Source organism: Dermochelys coriacea, chromosome 4 (genome assembly GCF_009764565.3).
Source record: "Dermochelys coriacea isolate rDerCor1 chromosome 4, rDerCor1.pri.v4, whole genome shotgun sequence".
NCBI classification, from domain to species: Eukaryota; Metazoa; Chordata; order Testudines; family Dermochelyidae; genus Dermochelys; species Dermochelys coriacea.
In genome coordinates this window covers 142,862,386-142,882,126 of record NC_050071.1, presented here as the reverse complement: position 1 = coordinate 142,882,126, position 19,741 = coordinate 142,862,386, and the positions used below count along the sequence as shown (strand labels likewise).

Below are 19,741 nucleotides of genomic sequence, written 5' to 3'. Positions count from 1 at the left end.
AATGGTAGTGCTGGGTCTTAAGATGGATCAGAAGTGAAGCGGGGAGCGGCGCTATAGACTAGTGGAAAAAGTGGGCAAGAAGGAGATTTACATCCAGAGGCTTGTTTTTTCCCCATGACTCCTAGCTATACCCGTGTCCAGCCCTCATCCTACCTCCCTTCCTTATAAGTTGTTTCCACCAAGTAATTCCTGTCGATTCACTGCAATTTGTTGATGTCTTCCTGGTAGTGACCGCCCAGGAGTGTTGTGGGCCAGAACCTCTTCTGGGGTAACTTGGCCATTGCATTCCATGGACCTAAGCAGATGTTAGCCAGCCTGGGGTCAGGGAGAGGAGCCAGAGACTCTGTGAAGTCCATTAGGGATTTGCTGTTGCTATTGATTCTATGTGGAAGGTGCTCTGCTACAGAGGTGGCATTATAAAATCCTAAGACAAATCAGTAGACAGGCAGATCTGGCTCGGTATGCTCATCACACATCCCCCGGAGTTTATCCCTTGAGTTACGCGGACAGTTACCCATTTCCTTCCTCCTCATGAAAAATAACCAGAATTACAATTACTGCTGCTACAACACCATAGCTTTTTTCTCATAGTATATTGTGCTTTTCACCTTGAAAGATACCAAAGCTCCTTGAAAAACTTAGGTTCTGATCATACAGGGTGCTGAGCACCTTCTGTAGGATGCCAGGGAACCTCAGCTAACACTTGATTCATACATGGAGTGCCTGCAGGATCAGTGGCACATTCTTTAAAGCCTTTTCTTTTGAAAATGTTTGCATAGGTTCATGTAAATCCTAGAATCATAGAAGATTAGGGTTGGAAGAGACCTCAGGAGGTCATCTAGTCCAACCCCCTACCCAAAGCAGGACCAACCCCAACTAAATCATCCCAGCCAGGGCTTTGTCAGGCCAGGCCTTAAAAACCTCATCAGATTTCTTTTGGCCCAATCCTCCAATTTGTCTAGGTCACTCTGGACCCTATCCCTACCCTCCAGCATATCTACCCCCCCCCACCAGTTTAGTGTTATCTGTGAACTTGCTGAGGGTGCAATCCATCCCATCATCCAGATCATTATTAAAGATAGTAAACAAAACCAGCCCCAGGACCGAACCCTGGGGCACTCTGCTTGATACTGGCTACCAACTAGACATCGAGCCGTTGATCACTACCCCTTGAGCCTGACAATCTAGCCAGCTTTCTAGCCACCTTTTCTTTCTTCTCATGATTAGAGCTGGTTGGAAAATCCAAGTTTATTCCTGCAACAGTGTACACAAAACATTTTAGTTTGACATTTTTAGTGGAAAATTTTGATTTTTTTTAATTGAAGAAAATTCAAACTGAATTTTACATTTTGTTGAAATTTTCATTTCATTTTGGCTATCAAAAACTGGGATAAAAAACAGTAATTGATTTTCAGTATGGAGATTTTCCCCCCTCCTTTTCCTGCTTTCCCCCCTTCTTTTACAGTGGAAAAAAATAAGGGGAATGTAAAATACAGGAGACAAAGATGAGATGGTGGAACCTGAAAACTGAATATATTTTGGTTTTTGAAAAATGAAATGAAAATTTCAACTTGAAACAAAAAAATTCAGTTTGTTTCCATTGGAAAAATCAAAATTTTCATCAAATCTAACATTTCCATGTTGAAGAAAAATATTTCAGTTGAAAAATTTCGATCAGCTCTATTTCTGATTATTGATTTTATTAATAATAAAAGAAACAAACATATACAGAAATGGATAACATAGCAAGAAGCTGGAAGGCAAAAATGGGTGAACCGAAATGCCTGGCAATGTACAAGGAATATGATGTACTAGACATTGCTGAAAGATAGAGGAATAACAACAGTCACTCAAACACCCTGGTACCTGGCTATAACTTATATAGAAAGGACAGACTGCAGAGACTGAGGAATTAGCACTGTGCCAAATACATTCCATAGACTGCAGTGAGACACAATTCCAGAGTAGAGAGCACTATGCCATAGGGTCTGGAGAAGGGGTGGGCAAACCTTTTGACCTGAGGGCCACATCTGAGTGGGGAAATTGTATGCAGGGCTATGAATCAGGGCTGGGGCAGAAGATTGAGGTGTGGGAGGGAGTTCAGGAGCAGGCTCAGGGCAGGGGGTTGGGGCTCAGGAGGGGTGTGGGGTGCAGGAGGGGGCTCTGGACGTGGGTTTGGGTACAGGATGCGTGCGGCAGGGGGTTCAAGGCAGGGAGTTTGGGGGCTCAGGGCAGGGGGTTGGGGTGTGGGGTGCAGGAGGGGTTCGGGGTGTGGGCTCTGGCCCGGCGCCGCTTACCTCGAGCGGTTCCAGGGTGGCAGCGGCGTGCAGTGGGGCTAAGGCAGGCTCCCTGCCTGCCCTGGCCCTGCGCCACTCACGGATGTGGCCAGCATGTCTGGCAGTGGCTCCTGGGGGTGGGGTGGGGCAGACGGCTCCACCGCGTGCTCCCCTCGCCTGCGGGTACCACCCCCAAAGCTCCCATTGGCTGTGGTTCCCTGTTCCCGGCCAATGGAGCCCTCTGCCTCCCCCAGGGGCCGCAGGGATCTGGTGCCAGCCACTTCCAGGAGCAGCGCAGGGCCAGGGAAGGCAGGGAGCCTTTCTTAGCCCTGCTGCACCATGGGGCTGGCAATTCCGCGGGCCAGATTGAAAGCCCTGATGGGCCGGATCTGGCCCATGGGCCATAGTTTGCCCTCCCCTGGTCTAGAGAATAAAAATCCCAAGTCTATTATTAATTATTATTATTATTATTAATAATAATAATAACAATAATAATTAATAAATAATTTATTTAACATTTAGAGAGTGATGACAACTACAGCCTTCCATTAGCTCTTGGCTCCATTGTGCTAGGCACTGCACGATCATATAGTAGTAACAGCATATTACTCATAGGGTTAAGGTGTCAGCCTCCTGATCAGTGAAAGGACTTTGAGGATAGAATTTTAATGGAGACTGTTACTACCAATCGCAAGAATTAAAAATTATGCCAGTTCCCCCAAAAAATCACGAGATTGGCTTAAAAATCCAGAGAATTTAAAAATAAGAAATGTTGGGTTCTTTTCATCTGCCTTCTAGTTTTTGAGCTTGAAGAGGTCACATTTCCAAGCTTTTGTTTGTTACCAGGAAGGCTAGACACTGAATTTTTGTTCAAAGCGAATACTGAGACTCTATTGCAGTCACCTGACACCAAGAGCTAGGGCTTGAAGAAAAACACCAAGGATTGTGAAAGGCTGGATAAAATTGTGAGTTGGCAACAGCAGTCAGAGCTCAAAGAGGCAACAGAGTCAAATGAAACAGTAATAATGGATGATTTCAGCTGCCTATTTATTATAAATAAATGAAATGTCCTAATGGGACAAGGTTCAGAGAAGCTGTTTCTTGACACCTTGAAGGATTGCTCCTTGGAACAGTTAGTTCTAGTTGTCACAAGAGGAGGGGCTCAACTGCCACAAGAAAAGCGGACAGCCAACCACCAATGAGATGCTCCAGGGCCTCTTGCCCAGCCATAGGGTCCCCCTCCGGAGCAGCCAGGAGGAACAAATGCAGGCCAAAGAAGAAGCTCTTTCCTCCAGGCACAGGCTGAAACAAGCCAGACTTTCTTCAAAGCTACAGAGTGGAAACCCGCAGTTCAGGGTCACAATGCCCCAGAGAAAATGTTCTTGACTTTGTATTCAGTAGAACATAAACAGCCCAGAAGAATTGCAGCACTGTCAACACTTCGCTAGCGATAGAAACAATTTCTTATGCCTCCTTCCTGTATTATTCACAATCATAAAACATTTAGACACCGCCCCCTCTCCAAACCACTGCAAAACAAAACCAACAATAATTCACCTCTTTTTCCCTCCCGGGCTTGCAGAATTGTTGCAAAGGGTAATTTTATCGTGCACCTTCGTAGCAAGGTTTAATCATCAAGGCAAATTTCTCGCTGCTTCGACATAGCCCATAAACTTAGCTATGCATCCAATTCCTCCTCTTTCCCCTCCACCTGATCCTTTTTCACAATCTAGTTTCCAGATTTGCTCTGCAGTGTCTCCGGGTTCACATGGCTCCTAGGAGGAGTGTTCTCCTGCTGGCCAAACCACGCTGACAGTATTTTTCCACAAGAAAGACCAAGTTGTACCGATTGTGCAAACTGTGTGCTGTATCTGAATCCGCCAAACGCCTCATCCTGCATGAGTCATCCTTAGTCAGGCAGAGAGCCTCACTGAAGACAGGGTTGGTCATGTGAGTAAAAGCTGCAGTGTTGGACGGTGAATGTGATTGCAGACTAAAAGTTGAGGGCCAGATTCTGATACCCTGGCTGAGCAGTAACTGAGTACATGAGCAATCCTATTATGCCAATTTCTGCTGCCCAGGCTCAGTAGCACCGTATTCCACATGTATTATTGGCATTAGAGTAGCAATGAGAGGCTGAGATCAGGGCCCCATTACAGACCCTGCCCGGAGGAGCTACAGTCTAAATCGACAAAGGGTTTGGGGGGGGGGGGAAGCAGAGATAGAGAGAGGATCTTGTCTAGGTTACACAGCTGCTTAAGAGTAGAGGCCAGGTCTACCAACATCCAAGTCAGTGCCCTGCCGCCAGTCCATGCTGCCTTCTGCTTTCCATACGGTTGAGTTCGATGGGTCTATGTGAGTTCAATGGTGCTGCTGTAAGATGGCTCATGTAGTCACTCTGTGCCGATGGGAGAGGGCTCTCCACCCACAGAATAAAACCAGCTCAATGAGCAGCGGTAGCTGTGTGGGCAGGAGACGCTCTCCCGCCGACATAGCACTGTCCACACCTGCGCTTCCGCCGGTGTCACTTATGTTGCTCAGGGATGTGGGTTTTTTCACACCCTTGAGTGACATAAGTTATACTGACAAAAGTGGGAGCATAGACAAGTCCTACGTATGAATAAGGCTATTAGAATCAAGCCCACTGAAATCGAAGTGGGAGCGCCCAGGGAGCGTGAGTTAGCGTGGCGGGACTTGGCTCAGACAAGGGGCCCCAGCGTTTGGCTTGCTGCGAATTCTTTGTGTCACCCCATGAATTACAAATAGATTCTACATATCATTCCTGTTCCCAACATTATGTTTTCGGTGGCAAAAAGTATGGACTCGGCTGATGAAAGTCAGTTAAATGCCACGTGCTTTTCACTGTGGGAGACGCTGTGAAATTGAACATACAGCAATATCTTCGGCTTCTAGGATATGTTCACCCTTAGAGCCAGTTATCCTTGTTGTTGGTCCCTTAGACTCTAAGTCTCTGCCCCTCTTGGCAGAAGCTCTGCCTCCTTTCTTCTCCTGAGCAAAAGGATGCCACTCCTACCTCCAGCATTTAAAGGGGCAGGTCAGCATTTTGAAACTCAGGCCCTTCCCATAACTGGGAGTTGCAGGTGCTCAGATTGTCCGAAAATGGGGTTGCATAGTCTAGGTACCTAAAATATGGATTTGGGTGGCTCACTTTAAGACATCCACATTTTAACCATATCTGTTTTGTAAGTTGACTCTCTATATCCATAACAATTCCCAGGGAACCTTCTTCTGTGGTTTCCCCCTTGGGTAGCTAACAGTTCCTCTACAGGGTAGGACATAATCAAAATGTAGGAAAGGGAAGACTCAGACGCCGGTCCTTTTTAGCAGTTTTAATTTAGAATAGTTTATTACTTGGGAAAGTGACTCCCCTCCCCCACCCCCTTGAAAAAACACCAGTTTCTGGGAGGAAGAGGTGAAAAAAATTGAAGTTTCCATTTATTATTTTATAATTTTTCTGGATCCTAAAATATTTAAGATGCATAAATAAAACACCCCATTTCAAAACCGTCAATGTGTTTTTACAAAGTGAGCAGAGGATTGGAGATAAATTGAAATACAACCTTCCAGAGGGATCTCTTAAATGAAACCAGTTTCAGTGGGGTTTAAATACTCCCCTCCCCCCACCATCGCCCCTGGTCAATTATTTACGTTTTTATGGAGTCTGACACATTCTTTTTTTCTTATATTGCTTGATATAATGAATGCGAGGTTTGTAGCTCCAGTGGTGAATTTATGGCGGGGCGAATGTGTCATGAATAATTCCCACATTTCCTGGTTTTAATTAAATCAAGTTCCATTTATGATAGTGCCATGTTGACACAGGATGGCGTGAAGCCTTGCCTACGGGATGCGCCATGGCTCTTAATGAGAACATTCAACAGAGATAGTGGTCCTGACCCTGCATCCCCCTGTGAGCAATACTCCATTGACTGGATCCAGGAATTATGAAGCCTTCACTGTGCATGAGTCTCCATCTCTCTCTACCAAAGCACCTCACTCCTAATCTGCAGGCACTTTCTAATAGCGTAGTACCAGGCCCTTTTAGAGAGGATACTGACCAATTGTACCAAATTAAGTGGCAGTTTTTTTGACGTGGGCCAATATCCATGATAAACTAGATGATGCCACCACAAGCTCAGTTTCACTTGGAGCCTACACGGGATGTGAACCCAAGTTTTGCAAAGAGCAAAGCTGGCTGATGGTGAATGGAGGGAGAGCACCATATCTAATGGAAAGTGCAGGGAACATTTAGATAGTCACAATGCAATTTTCTTACATCAGCATATGGCCAGACAACCAGGACTGACATCCCAGCTCTTGCAAAAAGGGCCATGGGATCTGTAATGACTTGGTGTTCAAGGCCTAAGACTCTTCCGGTGGGACTATTGCTGGAATATTAGTGGGACTATCATGGGGTCACTCACCACCCTGGTGCCTCCTGCTGGGCATTTTGGGAACTAGCTGAGTCCCAGCAGGTGCACCCTCAGGTGGCGGTGGCTCCCATCCTCGCCTCTGCCTGCAGACCCGTTACGGTTCCTTCCTCTCGGCATCTGCTTCATGGCACAACCCTGCGACCGGGTCACCATCCGGTTTCCCCCATTTCCGGGGAACTCCTCCATCAAGAGTCCAGCCACTCCTCGCAGCGACTTGGCAGTACACAGCTGGGCCGCTCCTTCAGCAGCTAGTGGGGGGGCCCAGGCCCGCCCACTACTCTGGGCCCCAGCCCAGGGATCATACAAACGGCAGCTTCCTGCTGCCTCTTCCTTCCAGCCCACTGTCTCTATTCCCTGGGTCACTTCCCCGCAGCCTCAGCTCCTTCCGCTCCTGCCTCTGGCTCCAGCTCCTTTGCCCTCTTCCCAGGGCCTCAAGCCTGTAAGTCTTGGCAGCCCATCAGGAGCTTTCCCTAGCTTCCCCCGGTCCCTGCTAGTCCCTGCCCTTCCCCAGGTGCTGGTCTCTCTGTAGCCCCCTAGGAAACAGGTCTTCTCCCTAGGGCTCCCTACAGCAGACTCCCTCACTCTGGTCTGCAACTTCCTTTTATATGGGCCAGCTGGGCCCTGATTGGCTGTTTCCCCTGCAGCCACTCCTTTGGCTGCCTGCCGCTCAGCCTCCCTAGGCTGGTTTTAACCCTCTCAGGGCCGGTGCGGGGCAGGCCTCCTGCGACAGGGACGAGGAATCATCTGGTGGAGACTATTTCTGGAATACTGTATCCAGTTCTGTGGTTCACACTTCAAAAGATGATGAAAAATTGGAAGGGTTCAGAAAAAACTCACAAGAATGATTCGAAATCTGCAAATCGTGCTTTCCAGTGAGAGAAACTGAAGAAACTCAATCTATTTAGTTTATGAAAAAAAAGCTTAAGAGGTAACTTGATCAAAGTCTGTATGTATCTGTATGTGGAAGAGATTTCTGACAGTAGATGGCTCTTTAATCTAGCAGCAAAAGGCAGAATGAGATCCAATGACTGGAAGCAGAAGGGAAACAAATTCAGACTAGAAATAAGGCATAAATTGTAACCATGGATGGTAATTTGGAATTTGGGATGTGGTCGGGTTCTCCATCATGTGCAGCCATTCAGTCAAGACTAGATATCTTTCTAAAAGATCTCCCATAGCCCAGACAGAAATTGTGGTCTTGATGCCGGAATTGCAGGGTGAGGTCCTCTGGCCTCTGGTATGCAGGAGTTCGGACTGGATGATTATGATTGGTTCTTGTGGCCTTAAAATGTATGAATTGAAAAGAGAGATCCTTCAGCAGCATGGTACCTGTTACTACCCTTCGGGGTCATTGGCCCTGGGTGGTCTAGGCAGCAGGAGACACCTACACCACCACTAAAGGAAAAGGAGTACTTGTGGCACCTTGGAGACTAACAAATTTATTAGAGCATAAGCTTTCGTGAGCTACAGCTCACTTCATCGGATGCATTCATTGGATACACCACCACTGAATGTCTCCCATCCATGCATTGACTAAGGCCAGTGTTTATAACATGTGAGAACTAATGAGATTACGGTCTGTGGTAGCATGGCTGCATGCACTAAAGGAGCTAAAGACACACAATATCTGAAATGACGATTGCCCCTGTATTCCTCTTTCTGCTCAACTTCTTTTCTGGTTTGTTTCCTTTCCCTGTGATCACAGGAGCACTTCTGGAGCTTGGACAAGACGGATAATAAAGTCCCACCCCAGCTTATCCTCCAGATCTGGGACAATGACAAATTCTCTTTTGATGACTACTTGGGTAAGTTGGGACGTGTCCTTAGTTCAAAGAACTGATTTCTCAGGTTGCTGTCAATTCTGAAAAATATATATATAAAAAATTCGAGTCGACCTGAAGAGTAATTTTTAGAACATTTTTGGCAAATAGAAAAGTAAAAAAAAAATCCTTTTGAGTAGAACAAAATGTTTTGTTTGACTCAACACTAAACATTCCACGTTGATTTAGTATGATTTTTTTTAACTTAAAAAAAACCAAATGAAATTTCTGTACAAGTCATTTTGAAGTGAAAAACTGAAACTTTTTTCAGAAAAAAGAAAAGGAGTACTTGTGGCACCTTAGAGACTAACAAATTTATTAGAGCATAAGCTTTCGTGAGCTACAGCCCCGATGAAGTGAGCTGTAGCTCACGAAAGCTTATGCTCTAATAAATTTGTTAGTCTCTAAGGTGCCACAAGTACTCCTTTTCTTTTTGCGAATACAGACTAACACGGCTGCTACTCTGAAACCTTTTTTTCAGAAGTGTTTTTGTTTTTGATATGAACCACTCAGTGAAGCCATCAGACATTTGAGAAATGTTTTGGAGTCTCAGAATTTGCGTTTTTCGCTGATAAAAAATTTCAGGCAATGAATGTCACACCCCTCTAATGCCCAGTACTGAAATAGAGAGAGAGATAGCAAGATATGGCCATAGAGATCAAATAACTATAGAATCCTTTGGATTACAGGAAAGTCTAGTGGGACAATGACAGTATAGTTCAGATCCCTGTATCACAGCAGGACTGATGCTAGGCAATCCCTAAATGATAGATCTCCGGTTTCTGCCTTCAGTGCACCAGGTCCTCAGCTGGTATAAATTAGTAGTAGTTCCAATGATTTCTGTAGAGCTGCTCTGATTTTCATGAGCTATGGTTCTATCCCAGTACCTCCATTAATGCTGATTTCACAAACCTTGGTACCTGCCCCATCATCTTCAATATTCTTAAGAGTTTAAACAATTTTTCTTAGGATTCCACCTTGATTCAGTTTTCCATAAGCCCAGAGCATCTTGTTTTGTCTTCAGTAATGAGTGAGAATTGGCTTCAAACCTTTTTCTAACACCCTTTTTATATCCTCTATTTGTAGTCGCTTTTCATGTTTCCCCTCCGCCTTTTCTCCTCCAGAACAAACATGCCCGGCCTTTCAGCCCATGCCAAGGTAGATAAACTGAATTCCATGCAGTTTGCTACACATGGGTCTTTAAGACAAGACTTTAAAACACCAAGGTCCGGTCTGTTCTGCATGGACATTAAAGATCCGGTGGCATTTTGTGTAAGAATGCAGGAGCTTGGCTTCCTTGGCCAAAATCCTGCCCCCTCTGTTTTGTGCAGTTTGCTGAGCATTCTACCCCAGAAGTGGCTGCATGGGATGTATATAGTTTGGGCTGTTTCCGGTGCCATAGAAATGTGAGGTGTTCCATCTTCTGATCTCTTCAGAGCATTTTAATTTCTAAACCTTTATGATCTCTCTTCTCAAAACTCTCTGTGATTTGACTGCTCTGCATTGAAATGTGTTGCCCAAAACTAACCTCACTCTTCAGCTCAGCCCTGCTTCATGTTGCACTGAGTTTTCTGGCCATTCTTTTGATTTCTGAATATAATGTGTGCGGGTGATGATCAGTGTGGCCTGCTCTCCCAAATGTATGGAGTGAAGTGATTTTGGCCCCCTGCTGCAGAAGCTTTGTCTCATCAGTTCTCCCCCAACATCAGTTCACCCCCCACCCACCAGCTTCTCCATCAGTTCTCTGCACCACTGTGCTGCCTCCATCACTTCTCCCTCCCCCACTAGCAGTCCAGACACTCTCTGCCCCCAGAGGGAGGCAGCCCATCTCAGAGGGGGTTTTCTCCCAGGCAGGGCTGAAATTTGGGAGAGGGTCTTTGTGTCCGTGTATTTATCAGTCTGGCTGGAGGCCCATGTTTCTGTCTCCCTTTGTGTGTGCTGGAGTGGGCCGGTGGGTTTATCTGCATGTCCACATGGCCCATTGTTGTCCAGGGTATGAATAGGCAGTTGCCTCTGCACCGCAGAATTGTTTAGTGGCTGCTTATTAGGTGCCTGACTCAGGGCTGGAGGAGGGATGTTTTCTAGTTTGCTTAAAGTGGGGGTTGGGACACAATGCACCCCATAGGTCTGATGCAGCCCCCAGCTTTCTGTGCTGCAGCCACTGTTGTTAACACAGAGGGGCAGCTGAGGGAGACTCCACATCTAGCATGTAGTGCTCCCCCTGGAACAAAGCAGTATCCAGCTTCTGTCTTCACTAAAGAGTTAACGCGGGGTTTTGGGTGTTCCCCTCGCCCCTTCCCATCCACACCCCCAACCCTCTGACCCTGGTGAAGTGCTGCTTTTCACTCGGCTAGCTGGACACGTGGGTCACAGCCCACAGTTCCACTTAGCATATGGACCCAGGCTACATTACGCAAGCGCTGATAGTTCTCCAGCGCCTTCCCACCCTTCCCCCTGTGTGCCCACAAACACAGACCAGGGCTCTCAGAGTTCACTGGGAAAGACTTAGAGTGGTTGAGGACACTGCAGCACAAAGCACTATGGGATACGCCTCTGAAGTCATAGTGGACCCCACGAGGGAGAGCAGCACCAGTGAGGACATGGTAATTCAGGGAGGGCTTTGCAAGGTGGCTGCATATGTTAAAGAGTGCACATGCAATCTTCTCCACTGAATGGAAATTAGAGGTGGTCCCCATGCAAGCGGCCTGGTGCCAGTGCGACCCTCTTTCTGGGCACTTGTGAATGAAAACACCGATAATTCCCAGCTCCGACCCTGCATTGTCTGCACAGGGTTAATGCAGGAGCAGCCGGAGGCGCTGCCTGGGAAATAGGCCATTTTCCTGCTAGGTTTGCTCCTCCTGAGGGATCAGGCTCCCCAATCTCTACTAATGAAATCCCCAGGTGTCTTCCTTTACAGTACACTCAGGGCTCAGCTGGCCCAAGCCCTGGAGGTGGCGGGATGGATCCTGAGCGGGTGTAAATGGGGGCAGTGCCATTGACGTCCATTTGCCCCAACCTTGGACTGGGCCCAGCATGCCCACTGCTGTCCCCCAAAGGGAACTGCATGGCACCTCAGCACCAGCCCTTCCCATCCCCCACCGAGCCTCATCCCTGACCTGCAGGGAGCTCACTAGGGTGACCTGGTGTCCGGTTTTCGACTGGAATGTCCCATCGAAAAGGGACCCTGGCGGCTCTGGTCAGCACCACCAACTGGGCCATTAAAAGTCCAGTCAGCAGTGCTGCAGGGCTAAGGCAGGCTAGTTCTGGCACTGCGCTGCGCCCCGAAAGCAGCCAGCAGGTCCGGCTCCTATGCAGGGAGACACGATGCTCCGTGCACTGCCCCCACCCAGAGCACCGGCTCCACACTCCCACTGCCCGGGAATGGCGGCCAATGGGAGCTGCAGGGGCAGTGCCTGAGGGTGAGAAGAGTGCGCGGGGCCTCCTGGCCCCGCCGCCTAGTAGCTGAACCTGCTGGTTGCAGTGCAATGCCAGGACAGGCAGGAAGCCTGCCTTAGCCCTACAGCATCACTGACTGGGAGCCATCTGAGGTAAGCCTGCAGCCCCACCCCGAGTCCCAACCCCCTGCCCCAGCCCTGAGCTCCCCCCAAACTCACAGCCTCCTCATGCACCCCAAGCCCCTCATCCCCGGCCCCACCCCAAAGCCTGCACCCCCAGCTGGAGCCCTCATCCCCCCTGCACCCCAACCCCCTGCCTCAACCTGCATCTCCCCTCCTGCACCCTTCAGTCACACCCCAGAACCTGCACCCCCAGATGGAGCCCTCATGCCCTCCTGCATCCCAATCCCCAGCCCAGAGTCCCCTCCCACACCCTGAACCCCTCGGCTGCACCCCCCAGCCTGAAGCCCCCTCCTGCACCCCAAACCCCTCTTCCCCAGCCCCACCCCAGAGCCCACACCCCCAGTTAGAGCCGTCACCCTCTCCTGCATCCCAACTCCCTGCCCCAGCCCAGTGAAGGTGAGTGAGGGTTGGGGAGAGTGAGCCAAAGAGGGAGAGCAAATGTAGTGAGTGGGGGGCAGGGCCTCGGGGAAGTGGCGTGGCAGGGGGTATGGCCTCGAGGAAGGGGCGGTGCTAGGGCATTCGGTTTTAGGCAATTTGAAAGTTGGCAATCCTAGACCTCACCCTGACAGGGGAGGGGGTGAGTCCAGCGGGGCTAGGGCTCCAATCCCTACATGCATTTCAGATCCTGCTCTGATTGGCTGCCTTTCCCATTGCCCTGCCTCCCAGGAAGAGCAGCCAATCAGAATTGCTGCTGGAAGCTGGCAGAGCTCTCTCCCCTACTCTTAGGAGCCCACACTGATTTCACAGGAGGGGAGGGGGGAGAAGAGACCCCAGCCTCTCAGGGCGGCTCCACCACTCGTTCCCCTGACTCCTGTGAGCAATAGGTACCGGATGGTACAACCCCTGATCCTTCCCCTCCCCCTGCAACACCTGGCCTGGGAGAGGGAGGGAAGGGGCTCTGCTGCAGTCCCCAGGGCTTGACCTGGTGGCCGGTTTGGAATTAGAAACTTTCCAGATCTTTTCCTCTGGGGTTGCTAAATAGCAGTGCTTGTGTGCAGTTGGTGCCAACAGTGAGAATCTCCAGTCCTCTCCTGAATTTTTCTGTTCTGTCTGGAGGAACAAAACCCCTCTGAGATTGGTTGCCTCTTGTCATAAATATAGAGGGAAGGGTAGCATAAAATCCCTCCTTGGCTGTTGTACTGGATCGCCTTATCTGTATAGGGTTAAGCAGTTCAAATAACCTAGATGGTGGAGAACAGTGTTAGTAGCTGGGGGAGAAAAGAACATATGGGCCAAAATCATCTCACTCAAATTTGGAAGAGTTGGCAACATTGAATTACACATGCATGGTGGGGTGGGATCAAAAAAGAAAAAAGACTGACCAAAAAAGTCCATATTAATTTTTTTTTAAAATCTCATAATTTTTGGAGTTGACTCATGATTTGTGAGCCTTTGGGAGACTGTGCTTGGCTTCTCTGCTGGGGGCATGTGTGTCTCCACACACTGCAGATGGAGGGATGTGTTGTTTTGGGACAGGAACACCCAATCCTAACTAGGAGATTTTGGGTCCCGCTCCTGCTCGTGCCTGATGGAGCCGAGCCCAACCCCCAACAATGTAAATAATTAATTTGGAGCCCCCCCATCTGACCCTCCTCCAGCCCAGCAATTGTATTTGCCCCCCCCAAGTCTTACATTCTGCAGGCACCTGCACAAATGAGGGAGATGAAAAAGGACAGCCACCCACTGGCCCAAGGAGAAGGGGCTTGTGAGCCCCACTCAGTGGATGCTGTAGCTGGGTAAGAGAGGGAGGCTTGGGCCCTTCGTGGGAACCACCTTCCCCATTCACTACAGCCAGGGTACTCTGCCCCCCGACCCTCAGTTGACACCAGTCCCATCATACCCTGCACCCACTGGGACTTGTAGCCTCCACTGCATGTTAAAGAGATGGAGTCTGCCTGAAGCAGCTTTTGGCCAACCACCATGGTTCAAACACCACAAAACAAATCCAAAAAGCCGGAGATTAAACATGTACACACTGTGATTTTGGTCTGTTTTTTTTGGTTTGTTTTTTTTTATTTTTGCACTCCCCTGACTCCCCCCTCCTCCAAGTTGTTTGTGTGTGAGAGAGAGACAATTAGTGTTGCCAATACTTCAAAATTTCTTAAAGTGATGTTGATCTCCTGCTGCAGGAGCTCTCCCCCCATCCCCGTACCCCGCCAGCAATGAACTCGGCCTCCCAGGCCCTCATCTGTTTTTCCCCCCTGCCTGCCATTATTGGAAAGACTCCCACTGAGACTCCCACTGACTTCAGGGGGGCTTTCAATTAGGCCCACAAAGCACTTTGGACTCTTTTGGGGGGAACGGCCCTGTGACATGCGCAGTATCATTGTCAGTATCTCCGGCGCCTCCCCAGGGATGGCGGCTGGTCAGTCTTGGAGCAATGGCCTGGCTCTTAGCATGGGAGTACCTGGCACAGTGAATTTAACCATACGAGCAGGTGTGACTGCCCAGGGGAGGCACAATGCAGCCCAGACTCCAGAGCAAGCATGAGAAGTTAGCCTTGGCCATGACTCTAGGCTGGAGACAGCCTCCCCTTGTATCTTCACTGACAGGCAGTGGGGTGGATATGGGGCCCAGCCTGGACGGACCACAGAATTCTGGGAATGACTGTTGGACAGAAAGGGCCGTTGGGAAAGAACTGGTGGGGAAGAAGCACTGGGAAAAGGGGCCAAAGTAGGGTCACCACCTGGCCAGTATTTGACCAACCTGGCTGTTTTTTTTAATGGATTTGCCAGTTGCCAGAAAAATAATGTAATCTGCCACTTTTTTTTTTACATGGGTCTAAAGATTTGCATTATTATCACAATACACCGGGATAGATCATGGTAAAAGTTTCTGTGTCCAGCTAACGATGCTGCAGTGTTCCCACTTCCGCAGTTTTAAGCGATAACAGATAACCAAACTGTTGAAAACACAGCAGCTGTCTGCCCACCAACATGCAGGCGCCCCGTGCGGGTGTGAGAAAGGGTTTGAGTCACACGAGAGTGAGGAGCTCTGTGATGCTATCAATCTTATTCTCTATATGTTAGCACTCTAAATCAGAGGTGGGCAAACTACATACGGCCTGCAAGCCACATCTGGCCCGCGGGACTGTCCTGCCTGGCCCTTTTGCTCCTGGCCATGTAGGCTCTCCCCCGGCTCCTCCCCTGCTGTTCCCTCTCCCCCGCAGCCTCAGCTCGCCATGCTGCCTGCACTCTGGGCGGCAGGACTGCGAGCTCCTGTCGGGCAGCGCAGCTGCAAGAGCCGCCGGCCTGCCCCGGTGCTCTAGCCTGCGCGGCGGCATGGCTGGCTTTGGCTGGGCAGCGTGGCTGCCAGTCCTGGTGCTCTGAGCAGCATGGTAAGGAGGCGGGGAGCGGGAGGGTTGGATAAGAGGCAGGGAGTCCCAGGGGGCAGTCAGGGGACAGGGAGCAGGGGGCGGTTGGATAGGTTTGGGAGTCCTGCGGGGCCTGTCAGGGGGTGGGGGTATGGATAGTGGTTGGGGCAGTCAGGGGACGGGGGGGTTGGATAGGGGGTGGGTCCCAGGGGGCGGTTAGGGGCGAGGGGTCTCAGGAGGGGACGGTCAGGGGACAAGGAGCGGGGGTTTGGATGGGTCAGGGGTTCTGAGGGGGGCAGTCAGGGGGTGGGAAGTGGGAGGGGGCAGCTAGGGGGAGGGGGCCAGGCTGTTTGCGGGGACACAGCCTTCCCTGCCCAGCCCTCCATACAGTTTCAGAACCCTGATGTGGCCCTCAGGCCAGAAAGTTTGCCCACCCCACTCTAAATACAGCAAGTGGCTGTTGAAGGGGGCATGTAGAGTTACCTCGTGGTTGGGGGTTGGGGTTGAGGTGGGCTTGCCTGGTAGGGGAGTTGCGTGCTGGGTTTTTTGCATTTCCAAGTTGGTAACCCTAGGCCAGAGGTGGGGATCGAAAGCAGTGGGGAGAGAGCTTATATCTTTGAGGGCCATCAGTATGCACACACCACCCAAGGGACATAGAGGATCTCAGGACCCTCTTAAGAGGGGCTTAATCTAACCCAGCCATGGTTTGGGGGGACACGTGATACAGTGGCTTAAGGTCCAGCTTTGCACATCCCCCTGAGGCAAATGACCACCCGTCTCTGAGAGCAGCTTTCGCCTCTCTGCGGACTGCGGCAGGCAGCACAACAGCGCTTCACCGGTGACTGGTCAGAACAGCTGCCAAGGACATGCCAAGGGGCGACTCTGGAAATCTCATTTACTGTTCCTGTTTGCAGGGTAGTTGTAGCCATGTCGGGCGCAGGGTACTAGAGGGACAAGGTGAGTGCGGTGATATCTTTATTGGCCCCACTTTTAGTGAGAGGGAGAGAAGTTGTTCCAATAAAAGCTGTTACCTCCTCCGCCTTGTCTCTAATTTACTCCACCTGGGCAGCTCTTCTGCGTTCATCACCGCTGGCTCTGAACGCTCAAAGAGCGAGTGCAAAGTGAGGCTGCGCCCCGCTTTCAAATATGGCTGCCTAAATCAAGCACCCGAATACCACTGGAAGTCATCTAAACGCCGGCTGAGGCAAAGGAGGTGCCTGGATCAGCATTTATCTGTCTAAATCTCTCTTTGCATCTGAGACGCATTTTGCTGTCTACCTTTAGATACTCCACTTCTCACCCAGGCTAGTACAGTGTTGGAGCAGTGCCGGTGGGCGATCAGACCTAGGTGATGTTCCTCTTGCAGTTCTTAATGGTTGGGTCAGAGGACCTCCAGCCTGTCCTGGACCCCAATCTCCCCCCAGATCCTGTGAAATGTGATCTATGCTCAAGCTGTAAATGCACTAGCAAGATCCAGGGGTGAGATTTCCTAAATGACTTGGAAGGAGAAATCCCCTACTCCTAAGTCACTTAGGTGCATTCGAAGTTCCCAGCCCCATCAGGCTATCTGGGACCATGGAGCGGTAAGATTTAGAAGATGACTAGTTCAGGCAAGATAGGGAGAAAACAAGATCCTTCACAACTAGTGAATTTTTGACAAAACAGTTTGGGACAGGAAGTGAGGAGGCAAATTGTATCCAATTGAAATTGCAGAGGTAGAAGGGGTGGGGCAGGCAGAATGTAAATACTCAACGGGGTGGCAAACAGGACATCTGGGCTAACACACTGCCCCCTGAAAATATTGCTGTGGGGTCTTTATTGTCCACAAATGGTCAGGACCAAAGTGTTACCTCTCTTCTGTGCCTCCAGCTGCACATCGGCCCCACCACCACGCTGGAGCAATTAATTCTGGGATTTCCTTAGGTGGTTCCTTATCTGGACGCTGTACTAACCTCCCTGTAGAAAACCTCTGCTTAACTTGAGAGACTGGACAACGTGAAAGCTGCACTTCAGGCTGCTGAACGTTGGCAAAGTGAGAACCAAAATTGGGAGGCCCTTTTGTCAGGCGTCTAACAGAGCGCTGTAAGCAATGAATTATACGCAGTGTAGATGCACATATAGACGAGGCAGCTGATTATGTCTATTGAGTGATAGTACCTGTTACATCTCATCCATAGAACTCAAAGCTCTCTACAAAGGGAGATCTCACTCTTCCCATAGTCCCTAGTTCTTCACGCTCCTGCTGGAAGCCTGCCAGTCTCTCCGAGCTCAGGCAAGCCAGCATGGCTTGCAGCATGCCCTGAATTATGTCAGACCAAGAGGGAGTGACTTCCAAAGCTCAGGGTATGTCTATGCTGCAGCATAAGCTCGGGCTCAAGCCTCACACCCCTTGCGTCTACACTGCACTGGTGCTCACCCAGGACTTGGATCCAGGGTCCCAGGGCCCTGCATGGCTGGAAGGTCCAAGAGTGAGTTAAGGCGGGACCCAGGGTCCAAGGCTTATTGCAGTGTAGACACAGCCCTGTTTGACTTGGGTCCCAGGAGAGAGCCAGAAGTATCCCACGATTCCACGGGACAACGTCTTCAGGCCTCTCCCTCCCAACAGTCTGCAATCCGCTCTGTTGAGAACGGAAGCTACCTCCCCTTTGCAAAAAACAGTAGCTCAGGCCAGCTTTGACCCCTTCTCTTCTGATCTCCGATCTCCAAGCACACTGTCAGAGAGCCGCCTGGGTTTGCAAGGACGAGCGAATCCATCAAGCCTTTTGCAAAGCAAGCTGCTTCCTGGTCATGTGTAGGGTGGGCAGTAAAGTTTTCCCCCAGTGCACCATGGTCCTAAGGCTACAGTGGCCACATTTCGGCAGGGGTTGCTGGGGACTTCGGGATATGGTGACTTTGACTCAGATCTGAGCACTGCAGTGTGGACACCAGAGCCTAGGTTCGAGCATGGGTTAGAAAGGTCTTAACATAGCGTTAAAATACAATGTGCATGTTCAAGCCCGGGATTCCACTCGAGCCCCACTTCCCCATAGCTTACATTGCAGGGTAGCCAGACCCTGAAAATGGAGAATGTTGCTGGCTGCCCCTTGCTCTTATACAAACCAGGTGCCCTCTGACTGCCCCAGTGGCACTAGGGCACAGGGAGAGACAAGGTCTTAAATAAGTTGGTCCTCGACCATCTGGGGCCAGCACTCCACAAGTTGGGCACTAAGTTCCTTAGAAAAGCTGCCGGATGGTATCAAAATGGGAGCTGAGCTCACAGGGAAATTCAGTCCTGATTTCGGTGTCCGTTATGCCATGTGTTAATGTTTATGGCTGGGGCCATGGGATCAGGGAACCCCCAGCCTGTCCCGAACCCCAATCTTCCTCCAGATCCTGGGAGATGTGATTTATGCTCAACCTGTAAATGCTCAATGTTGCAGGTTCTGTTCAGATGGACCTCAACCGCATGCCAACACCCGCCAAGACAGCTGAGAAGTGCTCCTTAAACCTCCTGGATGAGACCTTGTCCTCTGATCGATATGTGTCGCTCTTTGAGCAGAAAGCTGTCAAGGGCTGGTGGCCCTGTGTTGTGGAAGCGGAAGAGAAGAAGACCATAGCAGTAAGTCCCTTTGGCTCACTTCACATCATCTTTGCTTTTATCTCTGTTGTACAGGTGGGGAACTGAGGTTCAGAAAGGCTAAGTGACTTGCCCAGGGTCACAAAGAAAATCTGTGGCAGGGCAGGGAATTGACCTTGGGTCTAGACTAGTGCCCTAAATCCTGGTCCATCCTTCCTCTCTTAAGGGTTTTCCAGCTTTTGTCACAGCACTGGGCAAATAATTCAGAACAAATCATTTGTTATAGTGAACTTTGCCTTGTTTTGTATTCTCAAATTTCTCATGATTATTTGTGTGCCCTAAGAGCCTCAGTCATTGACCAGGGCCCCATCGTGCTAGGCACCATAGAAACAGAGCAAAACGATGGTCCCTGAATGAGAGTTTGATAGTTGGAAAACTGAATTTTTCTGATTGGTCATTGAGGTCACGTGATACAGCACCTGTCTGTTCCCTGGCTGGATGAGTACTTAGACCCCCGTGAACGCATGTGATTACATATGGAAAATTCACTTTTTGCAAATATTCTCCATTAGTGGCTCAATATTCACTGTTTCCTCAGACACTGCAGCCTGTACACTTATTCGCTAGCCCTTTCATGGAAGAATCGACGGAAGGGATATGTTCTTGGCGTAAAAAAATACGGTGAATCTAGCTCAGCCTCCTAGCACAGAGAGTTCTAATTTGAAACAGAGGAACACAACAATT

At 49.7% G+C, this 19,741-nt stretch overlaps 1 protein-coding gene across 10 annotated transcripts in view; it reads left to right on the top strand.

Moving 5' to 3' along the window:
• The window catches only part of DYSF (dysferlin), a 312,032-nt gene that overhangs the window by 275,307 nt on the left and 16,984 nt on the right, over positions 1 to 19,741 (top strand). For all 10 annotated transcript variants that reach the window (XM_043512839.1, XM_043512838.1, XM_043512840.1 and 7 more), the window contains 2 exons: positions 8,436 to 8,535; positions 18,861 to 19,039. In XM_043512839.1, coding sequence (XP_043368774.1) covers positions 8,436 to 8,535; positions 18,861 to 19,039 — 279 coding nt within the window. The remainder of the gene's footprint in view (positions 1 to 8,435; positions 8,536 to 18,860; positions 19,040 to 19,741) is intronic.